The sequence below is a fragment of the Macrotis lagotis genome, chromosome 8, assembly GCF_037893015.1.
Source record: "Macrotis lagotis isolate mMagLag1 chromosome 8, bilby.v1.9.chrom.fasta, whole genome shotgun sequence".
In the NCBI taxonomy this organism is placed as follows: Eukaryota; Metazoa; Chordata; class Mammalia; order Peramelemorphia; family Peramelidae; genus Macrotis; species Macrotis lagotis.
The window spans coordinates 57403366-57427202 of record NC_133665.1 but is presented as its reverse complement, the minus strand read 5'-3'; the positions used below and the strand labels follow the sequence as shown (position 1 = coordinate 57427202).

At 40.4% G+C, this 23837-nt stretch overlaps 1 protein-coding gene across 1 annotated transcript in view; it reads right to left on the bottom strand.

The window, feature by feature from the left end:
- CACNA1H (calcium voltage-gated channel subunit alpha1 H) overlaps positions 1-23837 on the bottom strand; it is a 446470-nt gene that overhangs the window by 75084 nt on the left and 347549 nt on the right. The window contains exons 9-12 of the mRNA XM_074197130.1: positions 22757-23199; positions 4583-4734; positions 3054-3239; positions 2508-2625 (exon numbers count right to left, since the gene is read on the bottom strand). Of these exons, the coding sequence (XP_074053231.1) occupies positions 2508-2625; positions 3054-3239; positions 4583-4734; positions 22757-23199 (899 nt within the window). The remainder of the gene's footprint in view (positions 1-2507; positions 2626-3053; positions 3240-4582; positions 4735-22756; positions 23200-23837) is intronic.

Genomic DNA, 23837 nt, shown 5'->3' with positions numbered 1-23837 from the left:
GAGATGGAATGCCAAGTTCAGAAAATGGGTGGGAGTTTAATTTGGCTGAAATGAGGAGTATATGAAAAGAAGCAATGGTTGGAAATGTAGAGAGGTCATGAAAGGTATTAAATGCCAGTCAGAAGATTTTGTATTTTATGCTTGAAGGGAAAAAGAACTACTGAAGGTTTTTTGAGCATGGAGTAACGTGATCAGATATGGGCCCAAGGGAAATTTATTTTGGTCCCTGTGTGTGGAAGACAGTAAAAGGGAGATAGGAATAGAGATGAACTGGACTATTGCAATGGTGCTGGAGAAAGGTGATGAGGACCTGAGTCAAGCGAGCAGCATGGAAATGGAGAAAAGGGGATCAAGAGACATGGAGGCTGAAGAGATAAGACTTGGCAACTGAGTGGAAATTGAAGGTGAAGGAGAAGGAAGAGTCAAGGATGATTGGTGATGGAAATTTGGATGACTAGAACAATAGTAGTCCCATCAACAGGAAGAGGGAAGTTAGAAGGAGAGGTAGATTTAAGAGACAAGAGAATAAGTTCCATTTTGGACATATGGAATCCAAACAATTAGCTAGAATTGAAAAGATAATGATAATATGGAGCCCACAGACCAATAAATAAAAAGATATAAATAAACAATTTGGGGGCAGCTAGGTGGTGCAGTGGATAGAGCACCAGTCCTGGAGTCAGGAGTAGCTGAGTTCAAATCCAGCCTCAGACACTTAATAATTACCTAGCTGTGTGGCCTTGGGCAAGTCACTCAACTCCATTGCCTTATAAAAAAATAACAAAACTAAAAAAAAACAAAAACAATTTTTTTTAATGTTATAAAGCTCCATACTCATGCTTTTCTCCTGGCAACTCTAAATCCTTTCTCCCTACCCCTTCCTCTCCATTTTTTCTCTTTATCTCTTCTTTTGTGTGACTCATTTTCTCTTTGCATCTTTCTTTCCATCTCTATAGCTATCTGTCTGTTCCTCATTTTCTATTCCACTGGTCTCTTCTGTAATTAAAAGAAGACCAGGGGTCAAGATGATCTGTTCTTTACTTCCTATGTTAGTTTGGTCAAGCCACTTGAATTTGGGGGGTTTTGGTTTTTCCATCTATAATATAGGTTGGGGAAGAAGCTAGATGATCATTAAGGTCATCTCCAGTTCTGGTATTCTATGATTCTTTGTCTACTGATAGTGTTGAAGATGACATCTTCTCTCCCAGGGTAGCTTACATAGAATTGGAGGCAGGAATGTTTTGTTAATTAATTAATTAATTAATAATATTTTTACATCAAATAAGGCTTTGTATTACAAAGCTATTTGCAGTATATTTTTAATTCAAATATAGCTTAGTTTATAATCCAAATTTGACAAATACTCACTAAGCAAAGGAAATATAGAGATTTTTAAAAATGACAATTCCTGCTCCCCCAGAAACTTATATTTTATAGGAAGATATGACATTCACAGATAAGTATAATATATCATTGGAAGTGAATGAGTGGAAGGAGAGACCAGAACCCATTACTGTCTCCAGTTTCTTCCTAGTATGCTACATCATTACCTTCATCTTCATCTCATGCTCTTGTAGTGGTGGATGGTGTTGCCTAGGATGGGAAAACCTAAGTCACCTCCCTAAGTTCCTAGAAATGTGACTAAAGTATGGTCCTCAGTGGTGCCAATTCCACTGTGAGTCCAGTTTGCCTTCTAGGAGCATGCCCCAGGGTGTACACAAAAGCATAGAATCACAGAGATGGAAGGGACCTCAGAGGTCATCATTCTGTTTGTCCAGAACAAACAGAAATATCCTTTCCTATGTTCAAAAGTCGGACAACAACTTGTTAGGGATGCTTTAGAGGAAGTTCTTGACTGGGTATTGGTTGAATTGGATGATTTTACTGTCCCTCTTTGATTCTGAGGTAATTCTGCGATATTCATGATAAATAATCATTCATACTCTACTTGAATGCTTCCATACAGGAAATTTACTATTTCATGATATCACTTGTTCTATCATTATAAAATTCATATTAATAGAAAGTTCTTCTTTATTCTGAGCCAAAATTTGCCTCTCTGTGATCTCCCCTCATTTCACACTGGTCGTAAAAAGTAGTGAAGGGAGGGGAGAAAGAGGGAAGGGAGATAGAGGAATGAAAAATATGGAAGCAAAGCGAGAGAGAATGAGAGAGGCTGAGGGGCATAGCCATAGGCAGTTTTTTTTCCTCTCATAGGCACTTCTTTATTTGAGCTGTGAGTGTCAGAATAGGCTATCACTGATCATCAATGCCCCATGAAATGTAATATTACTAAATACCCAATGTTCTTAACTCTTCAGATGTTATAATCATTAAAACTAGGGGTACCCTTCTGAGTGGGACAACTGGAACAGACCAGTATAAATCGAGATTTTGCTCTGGGCTGTAGTTATGAAGATCTGGGCAGGGACAAAGGAAGTCAATTTGAGGGCTGAATGTGAAACTGGCTGTAACAGCCCAATCTCTGCTAAGATCCTGGACTTTACCTGAAACACAGTGACAATGGCCCACAGCAAGGAGTCAAAATTCTTCCTGTCTGGGACGGTGTCTCCGGTGTCAGTTTTCAAGCTGAATTTACACCCAAAGAGATGCATGCCCAGGATGCTGTGAGTGAATGGAGTTGAGAGAAGTTAGAGCCATGGATCAGTGTGAGAGAGAATATGAGTAGGGGTAGAGACACTCACCAATCTGGGATACTAGGCCATCAAGGACCCTTGAAGAATGGGCCATTCCTCCCAACACTTGGCTATTCTCCCCTCTTAGCATTTTGTCCAGGGCTTGGCACACAATAGAATTTCAATAGAAACTGATTGGTTATCTCATTATTTTGTATGTGAATCTCCTCTCCCTTAATCTCCTAAAAAGGAGCTCCCAAGTGAACTTGCTCTTCCTTCTGTTTTCCTTAACTGTGTCTCATCAGCACCATGGACAGCGAGATTCAGTGAGATTCCTGAGTTGGATCCTGCTAAATTGGGGTGGGGGTGGGGGTAGCTGTGTGCAGGGCTGGGATCAAGGTTGTGGGGAGAGCTTACCTAAAGATAAAGATGAACAGCATTAGTAGCATACAGAAAGTTGCCACATTGTCCATGGTCTTCATTAATACCACCAGTTGTCGTCGAAGAGCTGGCATGAATCTTACCAGCTTCAGCACCCTTAGGAGCCTGAAGGTCCGTAGTACTGATAAGCCCCCATCTGACTGACCTATAATTTCCCAGACACTTTTGACATAAAACACAGAGAGGAGCATGTCAGAAAATTAGATTTCCCCCCATCCCCCCCCATCATGTTACAGTTTGAGTCTCCCACCTCCAAAAAACCCAAGTGAATTAATCCAGTCTTTCCTCTGTTTCTGGCTTTCCATGCTAGGGCATCTTCATAATACAGGAATGGTATATTTCTCTGTGTTACATGAATATCAAGGGAGTGAGTTTCCAAAAAATACAGGGGAATTAGTGGCAGATATGGGACTAGAATTCAGATTTTCTGACCTTGAGTCCAGTATTTTTGTTTTTGTATCACACTGCCATCCCTATCATTAGCCTGTAAATTCCTTGAGGACAAAGAATGGGTCACTTTCTAGTTTTGTATTCCTAAAACCTAAGACAGACAAGCACAGCTCACATGATACTTCACACAGAAGGTGTTTAATAAGTTTTTGTTGGACTGAATTAGATTGTTCATCCCCTGATTGCCAACAAGATTAAAACCTGTATCTCTAAGGTAGACAGGTTTTGATTAACTATGAATATTTTGTTTAAGCAAAGAATAAATATCTTTCCTGTCCAGCAAAGTTTACCTGGAGCTCCCTGGAAAATACTAAGGTTTAGCCATTCCAGGATTCTCTTTAAAAAAAAAAAACACAATTTCGCAGAATCACAGAATTAGAAGGGACACTTAAGCGATCCTTGAGTACAACTGCTTTCATTTTTCAGTGAAGGATACTTAGTAAGAGAGAAATTAAGTAATTTGCCTGATGCCACATAGTAAGTGTGAGAACCAAGGTATGAATCCAGGTCTCTTGATTCCATATTCAAGACTACTTATTCTGTATAAATTACTTTTAAAAATATTTCCTTTAGTGAAAAAATTGGGGATAGAATGAGGTCCTTTCCAGGTCTAAGTCCTGTGAGCCCATGGTCAAACTTTCTAGATGGCTACCCCATGTTTGGAAAATGCCTAAAGTTTCTCACAGATTTCTGGAGCTCTATGCTTCCTTATCCTTTGGCAAAATTCTTAAAAGGAAACTATATTTGTTCTTCTCTGCTGATTCTGTTTCAGTTAAAATCTTCAGACTTTTTTTCAGACTTCAGTTTTTTTTCCATCTGTTTACATGTTTCAAAGGGAGTGGAAGGTCTGGTGACCAGAACAAAGTTTTATACTGAGGATGGGAGATATAAGAGACAGATTCTTCCAGGAAAGCCACTCTAAACACTTACATTTCTTGGTTTTTAAAGAGGCCCCATTGGACTCAAGTCTCCTTGGGGTAGCCAGGATTTTCCCTGCCTTCATTCCCCACCACCTACCTCTTGTTCCCCCACCATACCCATAGTCCCCCAATCACCTTATAACAACGATAATGCCATCAAAGATATTGTAAGGATTCCTGATGTAGCCCAGAAGCCCAAAGGCCAACAGCTTCAGCAGCATTTCCAGGGCAAACATGCTGGTGAAGACAATGTTGCTGATCTCCAAGGCATTGGTCAGCTCCTCAGGCTGGGGAGTACAAAAAACAGTGAGTCTCATCACTGCCCTGAGAGCAGGTCTCCTCTTTGGACCAAATGAGATAATATTTTTAAAGTACTTAACAATGGCCTGGTACATAATTGGAGTTTAAAATTTCCTTCCTTTCTCCCTCTCTCCTTCCCTCCCTTCTTTCTTGCCTTTGTGTAGTGGATAGAATACTGGCCTTGGAGTCAGGAGGATGGGAGTTTGAATCCAGCCTCAGACGCTTGACACTTACTAGCTGTGCAACCTTGGGCAAGTCACTTAACCCTGATTGCCTCACATCCAGAACCATCTTCAGTCATCCTGATTCATATCTGGCCACTGAACCTAGAAGGCTCTGGAGGAGAAAGTGAGACTGGTGACTTAGCACACAGTACCTCTAACACTCAGATCCAATTCATGTGCTTGTCATGGCATCACCTCCTTGATGTCATGGTCCTCTTCAAGAATGAAGGTCAAACATCCTGTGCTAAGTGATTTTTAAAAAGAAACATTATATCATTTGATTGGAGGATCTTAGATATAGAGTTGGAAAGGACCTCAGAGGTCAGTCATTAATTCAACTCTTTCATCTAGCAGATAAGAAAACCAAATTCTATTATTGCTACTCCAATTAATGTTTTTTATTCACTGACTCATACTATCTCTAGTAAGTCTCTAGTTGAATAAATGAATGGAGCTCAAATTTAGCCTACTTGACCCATCCAAAATTTTTAACAAAAACTTTTTAGTGAATTAACAAGCCCATAGAAACAAGTAGGTTGATGTAGGTGTCCTGAAATATTATTGAATAAATTTATAATAATAATTGAAGCTGAATACAATTAGTTATATAATTAAATTCATGTGACCTTCCCACATAGACGTTTGACCATATGATCCACTATTGAAAATCTTAGGAGTTCAATATCCTTATTGTCTATAGGGGAAAATCTGGATTCAGAGCAGGGAAGTGACTGGTCCTCATAACTCACTCATGCACTGAGAGTACAGGATTCTTTACATTTCCAGGTACTTGTCAAATACAGTTTCTGGGAAAACTCTGAGAATGATATCAGGTAAGCCATTGACCAAGTGGGGGTGGTGATCCACAATGAGCCATCAAAGATTAGGACATAGATTCAGAACTAGAAATGGGTCTTGAAAGCTATCTAGTTTTCAACTCCACGCATTTTGTAGATAAGAAAGCTAAGTCATAGAAAGGTTAAGAGACATGTCCAATTGATGCAGACAGAAAGTGGCAGAGTTAAGATTCAAACCAACTTCCTTTGATTGTAACCAACATTCAATCGAATTAAATCTTTCCCTAGTAAGAGAAATCAATCTAGTTCTGATTCCAAAGGAGTTCAGTCCAAGCTTCTTCAAAGTCAGAGGGTAATGACAAAACGCTTTTTGATAAGTCATTTCACTCTCTTTGCTAATTTCTTGCTTTGTAAAATCAGGAATTGGACTTGATGAACTAACTTTGCATCCTGTGACCCCATGATGGGGTGGGGAGAAGCAATTCCACTAAAGCTACTCAGTTGGGGGAAAGAAATAAAGTTCAACTGGCCATTCCGGAGGATTCTTGACCTGTGGATGAATACTAATGCTGAATGCATTCATTGGCACTAGGAGCTGTTTTTTTTTAAGTTCAATGGCACAGGGATGCCCTAGATCCCAAGGCAAGCTTTCCATCCTTTGGGGCAAAGGCTGTGAGTATAAAAAGATGGTCAACAGTGGGGTGAACTCAGGATAGAGGTCAGGTTTCTCTCTTTTCCCCAAACTGCAGCAATCTACCAGGCTATTCTGAATAATTATGAGGATTTTGTTATTTATGACCTGTTCTTGAGCTGGGAGCTCTTCCAAACCAGCTCTGTTTATCCAGAACTCTTGACTGGAAATCAAACTGGGAAGCACATGGAAATATACTTCTTCAGAGAGATTTCATAAATCTGAGCCCAAGTATTTTCTAATCATATGAAAATTAAGGCCTGTAGAGGATCCTATCCCAACCTGCCTTCAAAAGAGACTGGAAAATTTTGGAATCTAGAATGGCAAACATTTGATGTAGCTAGAGGGGAGTCCCTAAGTATTTTGAGTAGGGGAGTGCCATAGTTGTAATAGGTGTCCTAATCTGGCAGTGTGATAGAATGGATTGGTGAGAGGAGGGGGAAGAGCACTGGAAGCAGAGAGACCAGTTAGTACATATTACAAATAAAAGAAGGTTAGGGACTGAATAGAGTGGGACCAATCAGGGTGGAAAGGAGAGAATGGGTAACAGAGATGACTTAAAGAGAAAAATAACAGAATGTTGTGAATGTTCTATCCTTGGAAATGGGGCATGAGGAAGAGGTCCTACACCACTGAGGTTTTTAATCTAGATGATGGAGGGGGGGTGGAGCCAAGATGGCAGCATAAAGGTAGGTATTTCCCAGAAACTTGTCCCCCCCCCAAACTCCAAAAGTTGTCAAATTATGACTCTAGCCAAAATTTAGAGGGGGGAAGAACCTACAGAAAGACTGAGTGATACAATTTCCCAGTCAAAGACAACTTAGAAGTTCCCCAGGAAAGGTCTGTTTCACTGGAACTGAGGGCTAGACCAGCCCATAGGGTGCCTGGGTCCCTGGGGACACCTTGGTCCATAGTAGAAGGGGTAGTTTCCAGACTTCTTGGCCCAGGGATCACTGGGGATAGCTTGAAGGAGTGGTGAGATAAATATGCCACACCAGAGTGAGTACAGAGCACTGACTTCAGAACAGCCCTGCTGTGAGAACCTGCAATGGGAATTGGCAGAGCCACCAAGTACTTCCAGAGCTCCCAGCCCATAGATAGTGAGGAGATCGGGAGAGACTTCAGAGGTCTTTCTGATCTCCCTGGGGTAGGACTCTGATGTTTGCCCATACTCAGATACAAGTTGCAGTTTGAGCCCCTATACTACCATAGCTGGGCAGGAATCCTCCTCACAGCTCCAGGGCAGAGGGGAGTGGCTGTGGTCAATCACATACCAGAGCACAGGCAAGAGCGCAGTCAGAGCCTCTCATGAGACCTTGAAAGAATTAAGGGCCCTGTGGGGTGTCCCCCAAAACCCCCCAAAGCCTTGGAAGTGCAGTAAATCAGTCATAGGCTAAAGAAACGAGCAAACAACAGAAAAAGAAGAATCTGACCATAGGAAATTACTTTGGTCCCATGAAGGATCAAAATATACACCCAGAAGGTGACGAAGTCAAAGCTTCTGTATCCAAAGCCTCAAAGAGAAATAAAAAATGGGCTCAGGCAATAGAAGAGCTCAAAAAAGACTTTGAAAAACAATTAAGGGAAGTACAGGAAAAATTGGGAGGAAAAGCAGATATATCATGAAAACCAAGTCAGTAGCTTGGTGAAAGAAATACCAAAAAATACTGGAGAAAATAACATATTAAAACCAGTTTAGGCCAAATGGAAAAAGCAACCCGAAAGGCAAATGAAGAGAAGAATGCCTTAAAAAGCAGAATCGGACAGCTGGGAAAAGAGATAATAAAGCTCTCTGAAGAAAATAACTCCTTCAAATGTAGAATGGAATCAAAGGAAGCTGATGACTTTGCTAGAAATCAAGAAATAATAAAACAATACCAAAAGAACCAAAAAATTAGAATAAAATGTGAAAAATCTCATTGGAAAAACAACTGACTTAAAAAACAGAGGCAGGAGATGTTTAAAATATTTTTATATATTTTAAAATAATTAAAAATTTTTGGGGCTACCTGAAAGTCACGACCAGGAAAAGAGCCTAGACTTCATTAATATAGCCAGATTGCCCTGAGATCCTAGAAGCAGAGGGTAAAATAGAAATTCAGGAAATTCACCAATCACTTCCTGAAAGAGATACCAAAAGAAAAACTCCCAGGAGGGGCAGCTAGGTGACACAGTGGATAGAGCACCAGCCCTGGAGTCAGGAGTACCTGGGTTCAAATCTGGCCTCAGACATTTAATAATGACCTAGCTGTGTGGCCTTGGGCAAGCCACTTGACCCCATTTGCCTTGCAAAAAAAATCCTAAAAAAAAGAAAAAAAAAAGAAAAACTCCCAGGAATATTATGGTCAAATTCCAAAACTCCCAAGGCAAGGAGAAAATACTAAAAGTTTCCAGAAATGAACAATTTAACTACTATGACTATATAGTCAGGATTATACAGAGTTTGACAGTGTCTACATTAAGGACTCATAGGGCTTGGAATATGATATTCCAGAAGGCAAAAGAGCTTGGATTACAACTGAGACTCAGCTACCAGATCATCCTCTTTCGGGGGGGGGGGGGGGAGATGGATTTTTGATGAAATAGGGGAATTTCAAACTTTCCCATTGAAATGACCAGAGTTATACAGAAAGTTTCATCTCCAAGTGGAGGACTCAGGTGAAGCATAGAAGGAGTGAACAAGAAGGACTAATTATGAGGAACTTAATAATGTTGAACTGTTTGTATTCCTGCATGGGAAGAAGATATTGATAATGCATATGAACCTTCTCATTTATAAGAGCTATTAGAAGGAGCATATATAGACAGGGCACAGGAGGGAGTTGAATATAATGATATAATATGGTATAAAGATGGAGTCAATATGTGATAAAGGAAAGTACTGAGAGGAAGGGAAAGGAGAGGAAGAAAGGGCTAAGATAGTTCATATAAAAGAGTCAAGAAAAAATTTTTGCAATGGAGTGGAATGGGGGAAGGTGAGGAGGAATAAGTGAGCCTTCATTCTCATTAGAAATGGCTCAGAGAGGAAATAACATACACACTTAATAGGGTATAGAAATGTATCTTACCCAAGAGAAAAATGAGAGAAAAGGTATGGAATAAGGGGGAATGGGGTAAGGGAGGGGAGGAGTAGGTGATAGAAGAGAAGGAAGATCATAGGTGAGGGTACTCAGATACAACATACTTCTGAGCAGGGACAGGGTGAAAGAGAAGAGAATAGAATAAAAGAGAGTGGGGAGGAATGGAGTGGAGGGAAATATAGCTAGTAATAGCTACTGTGGGAAAAGATATTGAAGTGAGTTCTCTGGTGGACTTATGATAAAGAGGGCAACTCGTCCCAGAGACAGCTGTTAGAATCTGAACAAAGACTGAAGTACACTTTTTTTCCTCTCTCAATATTCTTGAGGTTTCTCTATCTTTTTGGGGGGTGGGGGTTTATGTTTATTCTCACAAGATTATTATAATAATATAAAATAAATAAAAAAAGAAAGGAAAAAATCTAAGTGATGCTTGAGATCACCACAGACATGCATGGTGAGAGATGGCTCAGATATTTTGTGCTTCCCTGCTGGAGAGCATCTGTGTTTCATAAACAATAAATCACAGAGATTGGGGAGAAAGGAAGGTAGAGGGGTGGTGTTGGCAATGCAGCTCCTCCTTTGTAATAGTTTGAGTTGTTTCTCCTGAATGTGTAAAGATTCTGAGTTTTCCTGAGCTGAAGAGGGCAGGAAGCCCTGCTTCCAGGAAAGAACAGAAATAGAGTGTAGTAGCTGGCTTCAGCTATAAGGATTGAATTTTTTCTCAATTGCCTTCTGAGTGGAAGAAAATCTCCTACAAGACCTTGAAACATAGTTAAGCTGAAGGCAGATGAATCAATATTTTTGTTAAAAGCAAGTTTAGGATCCATACATCAGGGAGAACATCTCTGCCAATGTAATGAGTGAGTATCTTCTTACTGATAGCTTTCTCTAATTTCCACCAGTCAATTAGAACTTCTGGTACAGAGATAGTTAATACCTTTACCTCTCAGGCCATCACTTCCCTGTTCTGCCCAAGATCCAGACATGGATTTACCTGGCTTGTAGTACCTCTTGGCAAGACCATCTCATTCCTGATTTCTCACTTGAGTTTCTCTTGGTTTCTAGGGGACCATAGATCTCCATTCCCTTTTGTGTCTTCCCTCTCCTAAAATCCCAATTGCTGGAAAAAGCAGTCATAAAATTTGGAGTCTAATGACACAAACTCATTGTGTCCTCTTGGGTAAGTGATCTCCTTTCTCACATTTTTGCATCTATAGAGGTGTAAGGGACCTGATCTGAAAAGTCATCTTGTTCGTCCCTGCTCCCCTAAATAACAACTGAGGAAGCCGAAGTACAGAATTGGGTAGTGACTAGTCCATGGTAGTTAAATGGCAGACCCAGGTTTTGGATCCAGGTCCCTAGATTCTAAATCCACAATTCTCAGTCTTTATTTTTCCCCTTGGTAAAAAGCAGAAATTGGATAAGCTGATATTGAAGGTCCCTTTCTCCTGACTTTGATGTTCTCTCTTTCTATGTCCATTATTGACAAGGACCTCACACACACACACACACACACACACAGACTCCAGGCTGATTTTAGCTTCAGAAACTCTGCGAGTTATTTGACTTACAAGATCCCTTTAGGCTCTCTGATACTGAACAGCATCTATTACCAGGATGGGAACATTCCTGAAAGCCTTTAAAGCTGAAATCTTAATAGAATAGTTTTATAAGAGCACTTTTTACAGTCAAGGAAGAATTAGGTTAGAGTTATGTCTACCTTCAGAACTTTGATGATGCAGGGTTCAATGTCTGGGAAAGGAATGAATGCCATTATTAAGGGCTCTTTAGTCAAGATAATTTACCTCCACTAACTACAAAATTGCATTTTTAAAGATAAAGAGACTCATAGAATCTTAGAATTTTGGACTTTAGAGATCATTTAGTCTTTTCAGAGGGGAAAAATGGGGCCCAGGGATAGATAATGCCTTCTTTGAAGTCATATGGAAAGTTAGAGACAGTGCTGACCCCAGTATACTTATGCCTTGTAGTTGGGTTTGGGGTTGACTATGACAAATACTAGATGGCACAGTGGATTGAGTATCAGTCCTGGTGGTTGGAAGACTTCTTTTCCTGAGTTCAAATCTAGTCATGGCCACTTAATAGCTGGATGACCCTGGGCCAATCAGTCACTTAACTGTCATTGTCACAGTTTACTCATATGTAAAATGAATTGGAGAAGCAAAAGACAAATCAGTCTAGTATCTTTGCCAAGCAGTCACATATCATGGGATATTACTGAAATAACAATAGCACACAGATCCTAATATCAAGCAAGGATTCTTGAATCTAGTCTAACAAAAGATCCTTCTAGGCTATGACCTGTGAGGCATGCATCGGCCCAGTTGTATCTTGTGCCTTCTTTAACTTCCTTTCCCCTTTGCCACCAAGCTTCTAGCTATTTAGATCTCCTATCTTACTCCCTGCATGGAACCTAAGCAGAAGTTCAGTCAGCCTAGGAATGGGCAACACCAGAATGATTCACTAGAAAGTGGACCAGCAAAATAATTTGCTACTTGATCCACCCCAATAATTTTCAGAAGAGGACCTTCTGGACTATGAATATATGTGTAAATCTCTAAGTTTTGTGGATGGTCTGCAGATTGATTTCCTACTTCCTTGTCAAGCATCTCACCTGGAAATAGTTTTCACCTCTCTGGCTCTCTTCTCTGATAGGTGAATCTCCAGATGGAAACAATGTTGTTAAAGGGCCCAGGCTATCCATGTTCACTTCTCTCCTCTCCTTTCCTGAATCTTTGGAATTTTTTGTCTACTCACTAACTTCCTTAGTCTCTTTTATTCTAATCTATGCCTTCATCCCTTTATCCTTTTATATATATTTTCCTTGAAGGTAAGCTGTCTTTTTTGCTTGCATTGTTATTGCCAGTGCTTTAAACAGAACCTTAAACCAGTATTTAAACTAGATCATGCTGAATTAAAGCCATATCTATCTATCTATCTATCTATCTATCTATCTATCTATCTATCTATCTATCTATCTATCTACCTACCTACATACCCATCAATACCCTGGCCAATCAACTACCAAGAAATTTCAGACCCCATAATTTAGCTACTTGGAAATTAACCAGCACTCACCATAAGAAGTCAATTTATACAGAAACCAAAAATGAAACCTCTCCTTTTTTCCTTTGTCCCCCTAAAAAAAACCTTTAAGCATCAAAATAGTTGTGCCTTAGAACTGCTCTACTTTATTCTTAAGACCTTCCCTCAGTTCTATTAACAATTTATTTTACACAAATCCTAACCAGTTTGAAGGTCTAGTTTTTGAGTCTACCACACATTAGAAAGTCAGCAGCAGAACTACTAGAGGTAGATACAGTGAAAACAAGAGGTGACTTCTGATTGGAAATGGAGAGAAGAAAAGATATCAAAAAGCAAACGTAATAATTCAGAAGGCACAGCCATTTCTCAAGTTTACAAATAACCCCACATTTTAGTAGCTCTGGCAACATTACTACTTTTCAGCCCAGGACACTGGATCTCTACAGTATTTTATGATTTATAAAGATTAATCTTTTGACATTCCTCAAAGAAGATACTTCATCTCCTATCTCAGGGCATAGTCACTGGCTGTCCCTTTTCTTGGAAGAATTCTCTTTGCCTCTTTGATCTTGGCTTCCTTCATGACTCAGTTTAAAACCCCACCTTCTGCAGGAAACCCTTTCCAATCCTCCCTTAATCTTAGCATCTGAGATTAACTCCAATGTATCCCATCTCTTTCTTATTTGTGCATAGTTATTTGTGTGTTGTCTCACTCATCAGAGGGGAACTTCTTGAGGGCAGGGACGTTTTCCTTTGACACTTAGCCTGGTTCATAGTAGACACTTAATAAAATGTTTCTTGACTTTTCTGGACTTTGCTTACCCAACTTTGTCAGGTAAGTAAGATCAAGTGATAGTTTTGTAGATGAGGAAACTATCTCAGAAAGAGGAAGTGACTTGACCACTGTCAAGCAAATAATAGTAAATAGCTAACATTTATATAGTGCACATTTATAAAGTGCTAAGCACTTTACAACACTATTTTATGTGATCCTTACAACAACACTGAGGGGGAGGCAATATTATTTTCTCCATTTTACAGATGAGGAAACTGAGGAAAAGAGACTTGCCCAAGGACACACAGCTAATGAAGCATTCTTCCCTGGAATTCTGTGAGATTCAAATGAGATACTGGATGGGGAATGCTCTTTGGAAAGCCTGAAACTATGAACATATGTAAGTGGTGATTATTTTAGCAACCAAATGGACTTGAAAGAAACAACTTAGAGTGAATTGATGACTTGGAACCATTAAGAGACAAAGTCACAAGTCTTCAGATCCTGGAACAGATTTATGTTTTCATCTTCTCCTCTGTCTGGCTGTCACCCCCCCCCCCAATTCCCCTGCTCCCCCCAAAAAGAGTGGCTTGCTGCCTGGTTTTGTATTGAGTTTAGACATGAAGGATACAGCTTATTATTCTGGTTAAGTCCATACCCCTGTACTTTCTCTCATCTCCCTTCTCCCAGGCTTCCTGGGGAACAAGGTCTGGTATTGGGCCATGCCCTATGTCCAGTAGACCCACCGTGACTCAGTTGCTCTGGAAACAATCACCATACGGGGCCTGTTGGCCACACAAAAGAACCATTCACAGGCCTCCTGCCCGGGGCCAGACACACAGAACAGTTGTCAGCTGTGAAAAATGTCCAACCGAGAGCCGCCAATTTAGGGCTGTTTGCTAGGAATAATACATTTCAGGATCACCACTGTCTGTGTGTTTCCTTTGCTTTCCCCGATCAGGTCAGAGTCAAGCAGAGAACAAAAATCAGAGTCTGTTCAGGACGAAGCCAATTTACCTTTGAAATGAATGCCCTGGCTCCTTGAAGGAACAATGGTCCACAAGCTCCTAATTAACATTCTTTGCTGATACAGTGGGGTGACAGAACTGGGTCACTCAAACCCATACGTCTGACCTGAGAGTATATTTGACTCAGAAGATGCACCCAGATTCTATAGAAGTTCCAATCTATTAGTAAGCAGAGGGTTCTTCTCTAGTCTGAGCTCTGAGTCAGATCTGGCTCCATCCCAAAAGGTTTGGGGTCAGCATTACCCACTATTCAGCCAACCACTTGGACCAGAAACCTTATAAAGGCCAGATCTTGGCCCACTAATCATCTTGAGTGAGCAGGGCTATCCCATGGGGGATGCTGACCTCTTAAGCTAAAGGCCAGATGACCTGGTGGTCACAGTAGGTACATGCCAGGGAACCCCCAATAGTTTCAACCAAACTGACTACCATTCACTGGAACCTGTTATGGAACTCATGTCAAACCTTCTTGGCCTCCCTACCCATTATTCTTGCCACTACTTTGAGGTTCTGACCTTAATGCTCTAGTGTTGCATGTAATAATATGCATTGGGTAGGATAGTGAGTTTTCTTGGTAATCATGATCTCTAAGGTCTTCCAGTTGTTATCAAGTTTGAACTTGACACTACTTTCATGGACTCCAGGGTGACCCAGGCTGTCTATTCCATCCCTGTAAGCTGGGTCCTCAGGTGGACTGAGTTTTTATTGTTCTTATATTACTTGGGGACTAGAATGAATAATTCTACCAAGGTTTTTTCATGTGTTCTTTGAATAACTTTTAGCTTTTCTCAAATTCATTTTCAGAGTATCAGGATTTACAACTGAGAGTGATCTTGAGGATCATACAATCTCTGAAGCCTACAGAGGAAGAGACTGAGGCCCAGAGAAGGGAAGAATTTGCCCAGGGTCATACATTTTGATTTTATGTTTGTTAAAATTTTATTCAATTTATAATTAAAATTTTCTGAATTCACTTTCACAACTCTGAGTTATAAAAATCCCTTTTTGTCCCTTCTTTCCTATTTCTCTCCCTCCTTCCTTCCCTTTATCTTTCCCTCCATTCTTCATCTCCTTCCTTTATTCCTCTCTTTTTTCTTTCTTTCTTCTCTCCCTCTTGTTTCTTTCTTTCCCTCTCTCTCTTTCTTTCTCTTTCTTTCTTTCTGTCTTCCTGCCTGCCTTCTTTCTTTTTCTTCATTCCTGCCTTCTTTTTCTTCCTTTATTTCCTTCTTTCTTTTATCCTCTTTCTTTCTTTTGTCCTTTATACCTTTTTTCTTTCATTCTTCCTGCCTTCCTTTTTTCTTCTTTCTTTCTGTCTTTCTTCCTTCCACTCCCTTCCTTTCTCTCTTTCTTTGTCTTCCTGCCTGCCTTCTTTCTTTTTGCCTTCTTTCTTTTTCTTCCTTCCTGCCTTCTCTTTCTTTCTTTTTTCTCTTTCTCTCTTTGTGTCTTCCTGCCTGCCTTCTTTCTTTTTCTTCCTTCCTGCCTTTTCTTTCTTTCTTCCTTTCTTTCATTTCTGCCTGCCTTCTTTTTCTTCCTTCCTGTCTTCTTTTTCTTTCTTTTCTTCTTTCTCTCATCCTCTCTTGCTTTCTTTTGTCCTTTCTGCCTTCCTTTTTTCTTTCATTCTTCTTGCCTTCCCTTTTTCTTCTCTTTTGCTTTCTTCCTTCCTTCCTTCCTCCCTCTTTCTCTCTCTCTCTCTCTCTCTCTCTCTCTCTCTCTCTCTCTCTCTCTCTCTCCCTCCCTCCCTCCCTCCCTCCTTCCTTCCTTCCTTCCTTCCTTCCTTTCCTCCTACCCCTTCCTTCCTTTTTTTCCTTTCTTCCTTCCTTTCTTCCATTTCTACTCTTCATTTCTCCCAGGATTATACATGGGTGGGTTGGAGACAAAGAAGAAAGCACTATTTTTGACCATAAGGAAGGGAGATGTTCGAATTGCCATATAAATGAACAGAAAATAAATGACTCGAGAATTAAAGCAAAAGTTGTCACAAGGCTGCACAATTAACTAACAAAAAGGCATTCTGTATTCATGCAATGAAGGAAGAGATCAGGGAGAGAGATGTGTGAATGGAAGGGTGATTTGGTTCTTCCCTTGAAGATCAGGAAGACCTGAGTTCAAATCCTGTCTTGGACACTTATTGTATGATTTTGGGCAAATCAGCAACTTTTCTGTGACTTATTTTCCAGCTTTGTAAAGAGTGAACTGAACTGGATGACTTCTAATCTTCCTTCCATACCCTAAAAGGGAAAGTTTTATGGGAATTTAAGTTCATTGTAGAGAAGATGGATGGTAGAGATGGAGGGTGGTATAATAGATGGAAGGCTGACTTTGGAGGCAATGAAGACCTGAGTATGAGTCTGCTTTCTAATACTTCATGGCTGTGTTACCACAGACACTTAATCATTCCACATTTAACAGACATTTAACCTTTTGTGACACCAAACATCTCTCTAAGACTAAATTACAGACAAATGGTCCACCTTTATAACTGAAGGGAGGGTTTCCACACTAGGAGTCCTCTCCTCTCTCCCACATCACTGATACTACAGGAAGGCAACAAAATGACCAAAATAGGGATTGTGAGAAAAGGGCAGGGGAAAAGTATATGGGGAAGGTTAAAGAAGAGTGATGAAATTAAACAGCTGTGACACAAATATTGAGGTGGCTATTATCTAGGTTAAGAAAGGAGTGGGTGATAATGTCTATTATTATATGAGAATGGAGATGTTAATATAATGGGTTTACTTAATGGCAATATTGGGCCTAAAGTCAAGAAGACAAGTTCAATTTGTCCTCAGAACACTTACTAGCTGGGTGACCTTGGAAAAGTCACTCAACTTCTGTTTGCTTCCTAAGAATACCTATCTTTGTGTTGTAAAAGTCAAATGAGATAATGATTTTAAATTACTTAGCACAATACACAATATAAATGATGACTATTAGTTATTCTAAAGTATAGTTCACCAGTATATGAGTTAAACAATCCAGGGCTCATTAGCATCACAGATTTAGACCTAAAGAGAATCTTAGAAGTCATACAGCTAATCACTTTACAGATGAGGAAACTAAGCCCTCCAAATGACTAATAACTTGCCTAATGTCACAAATAGTAATAAACCTTATAAGTTACTTAGTGGTGGAGGGAACTTTAGTCATCTGATTAATGGCACACAGGTAGTAAGTGACAGAGTTGGATCTGAACCCAGATCCTTTGATTCCAGATTCAGCCACTAATTTCTTACACTAAGAAACTGATGGAGTAGGGTTAGGGTTGGGAGTGGGATGTGGATATGTATGATAACTCAGATTCTTTCAGAGTCTCAAGTACTACACACTGAAAGTCAGGGTAGGGTAGTGTGGTGGTTTGAGACCTTGGTCTGGGGGTCCTGAGACATGAGTTCTAGTTCTAGCTCTAATATCAACTTGATTTCTGAGTTTGGGTAAATCACTACATCTCCACTGACCTCAGTCTGCTCCTCTCCAAAATGGAGATTATGGTCTCTACTATATTTCCCTTACAAGGCTCTAATGAACAAATACAAACTTTGTAAATTGTGTACTGATAGGTGTAACTGTGGGAAACTGCAATAACTCCAATTGATCACAAGGGGGCATATTAGTACAGTAAAAATATTTAATTCCTTGCCATAACAAGACTTTTATAGGCTGGGCTGCATCTCGGCAGGTTTCTTGCAAGATTGAGGGCTGTTAGTCTGGGGTGCTGCTAGATAGGAAGACTGAATTCCTTCCTATACAAAATATCTTGGGGTTAGCTTAGATATATTTGCATTGTTTCCCATTTTAAACCTCCTTTTTTTGGCATGGCTAACATTGGATCTGCTCAAAGTTAGAGGATGATCTGATTTTTCCAGAATCCCTTTCTTGCTCCAGGACTCTTCATGATTTATAGACATCCCATGTCATGCCTTGGTGTAATGCTGCAACACAAGAGGTCCCAGAACAAGCCTGGGTTCTAGAAATGGCCTTGCCACTAACTCCTTGGGTACATTATATCCCTTCTCTGAACCTTATTTTCTCATCTCTAAAATAATGGAGGGATTAAATTAACTGAGCTTTACAAGTCTGTTTCAACTCTATTGCGAGTCTATAATTTTATAATCATTCTCTTTCAAAACATTTGCCTAGGACATATTTATAGAGCATGACGGACATCTGGGATGGTTGCCACCCAGGTTCAGGAATCTCTGCACAGGATGCAGAGAAAGAAAGGACTCCAGTTAAATCCAACTTTTGCCATTTCTAGACTATTTTCTTCTTCTTTTCCTTCTCTTTCTTTCTTTCCTCCTCCCCCTCCTCTTCCCTCTCCTTCTCCTTTTCCTCTTCCTTCTCCTCTCCCTCCTCCTCCTCTTCTTCTTCCTCTTCTCCTCCTTCTCCTTCTTCATTTTCTTTCTTCTTCTTCAGCTTCCCCATATTATGACTCACCATCATACTCTTTCCCTAATTCTTTCATTATTTACTCTCAGCACCAGAAAATCAATGGATAACCTCTACAGAGTCAAACTGTAAACTTCCCAAAGTCAAGATTTATGTCTCTTCTTTATCTCTTTATAGACCATGTATTCCTCAAGGTCACTGCTTGGGTTTTCTCTTGGCTGCTCTTCAGTATAGCCTTGTATAGGGCTGGGACCTTGTTCAAGAACCATGGTTACTTTAAATCTGTGTATGCTTTGGTCAGGGGAGCATAAAGACTAATGGCTGACTTTTATCCATTATGAATCCTAAATGAATTATAATTAAATCCTATTTTAAAAAACCTTAGTTAAAGAGAAATAAATCCTATTTATTAACTTAAATAACCTGTGAGAGAAGAACTGTTAATCCTGTTTTACAGAGGGGGAAATGAAGCGACTTATCCAAGATCACATATCAAGTTACTGGCAGTGCTAGGGCTAGAACCTAGGTGTCCTGACTCCTAGGTCTGGGATCTTACCTTTGGAACATGATCCTTTCTTTCTAGGTCATGTTGCTTAGAACTGAGCTATTTGGGATGGAACATTCCCTCCTTTGGATCAATCTTTAGTTGTGTCCCCTTCCTCCTCCCCTGACCATAGCATTTACAGATTTAAAGTAACTATTCCTCAATTTATTATGACCAGAGGCCATAATTTGAGGTTGAAGTAAATCCAGGATTTTGTCAGGAAATGAAAGAGTGAATATCCTTCATCCCATTATCTTCTCAGAAGTTTTTTAAGGGAGCTCCCAGTACAATAGCCAGCTGAGAGGTTTGAGGATGACTCATCACTCCTATTCTCCTTCTACTCAGCCCACCATCTTCTGAGAGCCAATCAGCCAATTTGGAGAATGTTTTGTTCTCAGATGGAGGACTATTGTCTCATTGTTTTCCAGGATTGATCTGAATGGTAGGCCTTGCTTTCTAGCACCCCTCTCCCATGTGTCCTCTTCCTCCTACCCCAATTTTTCCTCTCTGTACCACTGAAGGGTTCCTATTTGGCCTTCAGCATCTGAGTTGGTGGTAGACTTGAAGTAGGAGCTGTTTCTGAGATCATAAAGGCCACTCTGGGGAAAAATCAGTCCCTTAGAATTTCAGGGTTGGAAGGGACCTCAATGACCATATAGGCTAACCCAGACCCCCAAACAAGCTTCCTTACAACTATGCAATAAGTGGATATCCAGCTTCCAATCGAAGAACTCCAATGGAAGGGAAACCACTAGCTTCCTGGGAAATTCTCCCAACTTTTGGTGAACTCTAATGGCACCATGATAATAGTAATAAGCAAAATAATACATAGTAATCCATAGGTCAACTAGGTGACACAATAAAGTGCCAGGCATGAAGTAACACTCATCTTCCTGAGTTCTGGTCTGAATTTGTTCTCAGACACTGTTGACCTTGGGCAAGTCACTTAACCCCATTTGTCTCAGTTTCCTCATCTGTAAAATGAGCTGGAGAAGGAAATTTCAAACTTCTCCAATATCTTTGTCAAAAAAACCCAAATGGGGTCCCAAAGAGTCAGAAGTAACTCAAAAAAACTGGGTAATTTTCTCTGACATTAAGTCTAAATTTGTATCTTTGAGATTTCTACCTATTGCTCCTAGTTATGTCTCCTTGGGGGGACCCACCCAATAGGTCTGTTTCTTCTTCCACGAGATAGTCTTTCAAATACTTGAATGCAGTTATCATGTACCCCCCCCCAAGTCTTCTTTTTTCTAGTCTAAAAACATCTTCTTCTTTCTTCAGCCCATCATTGGATGACTTGGATCCAAGACTGTTTATTTCCCTGGTTGCCCTCCTTCTGGACATTCTCTAGATTATCACTGTGTCTCCCGGACCTGAAAGGAATAGTCATATATGGTCTGCAGAGTATAGAGGAGTCATTCATTGCCTCTTGATTCCCAGAAACAATGATGAACATCTCAATAGCTGAAGGAAGGGGAAAGAAATAAAGCCTTTATAAAATGACTACTGTGTTGGCAGGCACTATGATAAGGGCTTTACAAATATTACATCATTTGATCCTCCCAATAACCCTGTTATTATTTCTATTTTACAGATGAGGCAACTGAGGTAGGCAGTAGTGGAATGATTTACCCAGGTCACAGAACTAGTAAGTTTCTGAGGCAGGATATCAATGTCAGTCTTCCCAAATCCAGGCCTGGTATTCTATCTACTATATCACTTCATATTGAACTGTTGACTCCTATGGAGTTTGAAGTCCACTAAAACCTTGAGATCTTTTTCTAATCATGTCTTTTCCTCACCGCCCCCCACCTCAATCTTGTACTTGCAAAGCAGATGTAAGATCCCCTCAAAGAATCAGATTAGAACTGGGACTGTAGGAATGATTGAGTTCAGCCCTCTCATTGTATAGGAAGGAAACAGGGGCCTGGTACAGGATGGGGAATTACTAAAATCATGCCTAATGAATCAGGGGTAATCAGGGCTAGAACTCTGGGATGCTGACTTAAATCCAAGAGCTCTTTTCCTATGACATGCTCATTCTCTGGCTTTGAGACCCATTTTCTTAGCTACAGTCAAATACTCCTAGGATGGAAACTCTATGCGAAGGATACTTTCTAGAAAATCAGATAGACTATGCAGGATATAGAGGAGAAAGGGCTCAAGAATTTATGATCTGGAAAGGGCCTTAAAGGTATCGTGTGTATTCAGGTATCCCTTTAAAAGACACCATTTGTGACAAATGATCCTCTGACCTTCACTCAAGAAATTTCAAGTCATGGGAAATTCGGTATATCTTGAGTGACCCTATTCCTTTTGTTGGATTGCTTTGGCTGTTAATAAGTTCTTTATATTGAGATGAAATCTGCTTCCCCATTATTTCTATTCTCTTGTCCCAGTTTGTCCTTTGAGACCACACAAAGCTAATCCCTTCCATGTGACAACCTTTTACATATCTGAAAACAGGGAACATGCCCTTCCTCCATTTCCTGTCTTTTTCAGACTCCAAGACACTAATTCCCTTAGCCAATGTTGGTATGATTGAATCTCTTCTGGATACTTCCATTTTTCATTTCTGAACTTTCCAAGGCCGCCTCACTTTGTATCTTAATCTGGGCTCTCAGGGGATTTGCTCCTATTGCCAAAAAAAAACTGTTGTGTTTCATCCCTAGAGACATCCAAGGTAGAGGGAGTGGATAATGGGAAACCACAGCCTAGACAAGTAGCAGTCCCAAGTGTATGTTGCATTCAAGAAACTTGGGATTCCTCCCTGTCTTGTTCAATATTTTCAAGATCAAGTTCCTCAAAGACAAAGCCCAAGGGATACTCCAGCCAGTTTTTCCTGAGCAGTGTTCCCCTTGAAATCCTAAGCTTTTCCTGGGCAGAGAAAGGGGACAAGATAGCTGAAGAAAGAAACACAGAGGTCTTTGACACAGAAAGATTTGATTCCTAACTTTTTGTTCTTGTGTGGGGATTATCTCTTGTCCTTTGCCCCCCACCCCCAGACAAAGATGTTTCTGGTCCAAAGGTTTCATCCTTATCTCATTCCCAACCACAAATTTCAAAGAGTCATGGGATCCCCAAAATATGTGACTATGGACAAGTCCCTTTCCCTCAATGAGCTTCAGTTTCCTCATCTGTAAGATGGGGATACTAATATTTATTTTTCCTATCTCACAGCAGTATTAGGAGAAAATGCTTTGTAAATTTAAAGAACTATAAATTAAGACTTGCTAATGTTCAGTCATAGTCCTTTTCTAAGGTGGTTTTCTACTTGGCAAGGCAGATGGAATAGGGGAAAGACATGGGGGCCTCAGAGGAACTGATGAAACAATTCTCTATTCTCAGGTTAGGATCCCTAGGCAATGGACATCCCCAGCCAGCCCATAGTTTCAGATATAGCTGATACTAGTCATACCTGCTCATGGTGTTCTATGCCCATGCTGAGGGTGTTTATCAGGATGGCGATCATGATGCCCCTGTTGAAGTACTTGCTATCCACAATTCGCTTGAGTTTGTTCCCGAAGGCCGCCCAGAGACAGGCCACTCCACTGTGATTCTCTGCCACCTTCTTCCTGTGGGATCCTCCCCGTCGCCTTGACCCACTCTGAGAAGGGGCCTGCTGTGGCTGCTGGATAGGATCTCGGTGGTCTCCATGACGCAGGTCTTGAGTGAACTCATAAACACCATTGGTGTCTGAGTCATAGCTCTCCAACTCACTCAATTCAAACTCAGGGTCCTCTAAGATGTTGGCACAGTATGGACAACTCTGTAGTTCACATGTCAACATAGCTGCTTGGGGACTAGACAGAGAACAGGGAACATTCAGGCCTGACAACCGACTGGGAGCCCTGCAAAGGCCTATGGAGAGAAAAGCATGACTAGAGTCAGCACTTTGCAAGAAAACCTGTACAGACTTTTTATAGGTATTCATCCACCTGGAAGTGGGTTTGGTAACCATGGTGGTTCTATCTATGGCCTGACTCAGGAAGCATCATCCCATCCTACAGCTCAAAGACTGCTTAGGAAGTTCCATTCTGTAGTGAATATTAGGAATATAGAATCATAAAGTTTAGAGCTGAAAGGAGTCTTGGAAATCATCGAATCCAGTAGTATCAAACTCAAATAGAAACTACTGTATGTTGTCTGAGCAAACCAAAAACTAATATTATTTATGTTGTATTGTATTTTTATTTATTTTGTTAAACATTTCCCAAAGACATTTTAATCTAGTTTGAGCAGCATTTGGGGAGTATTGCAGTCAGAGAGTTTGACCCCTCTTAATCAGTCTAACATCTTCCTCTTCTTAAAGATGAAGAAACTGAGGTCTAGAAGGGAGAAGTGATTTATCTAAGGACAAAGGCAGATTCAAAAACATTTCCACTGGGTCACACTATTGAAGCTAAACCAGAGGAGTCCTTCAATCCCAGCAATGGGCAGAGGACAATTCCTGTGCATTTCAAAGGGCCCTTCCCAATCATTAAGTCAAAAGGAGAATC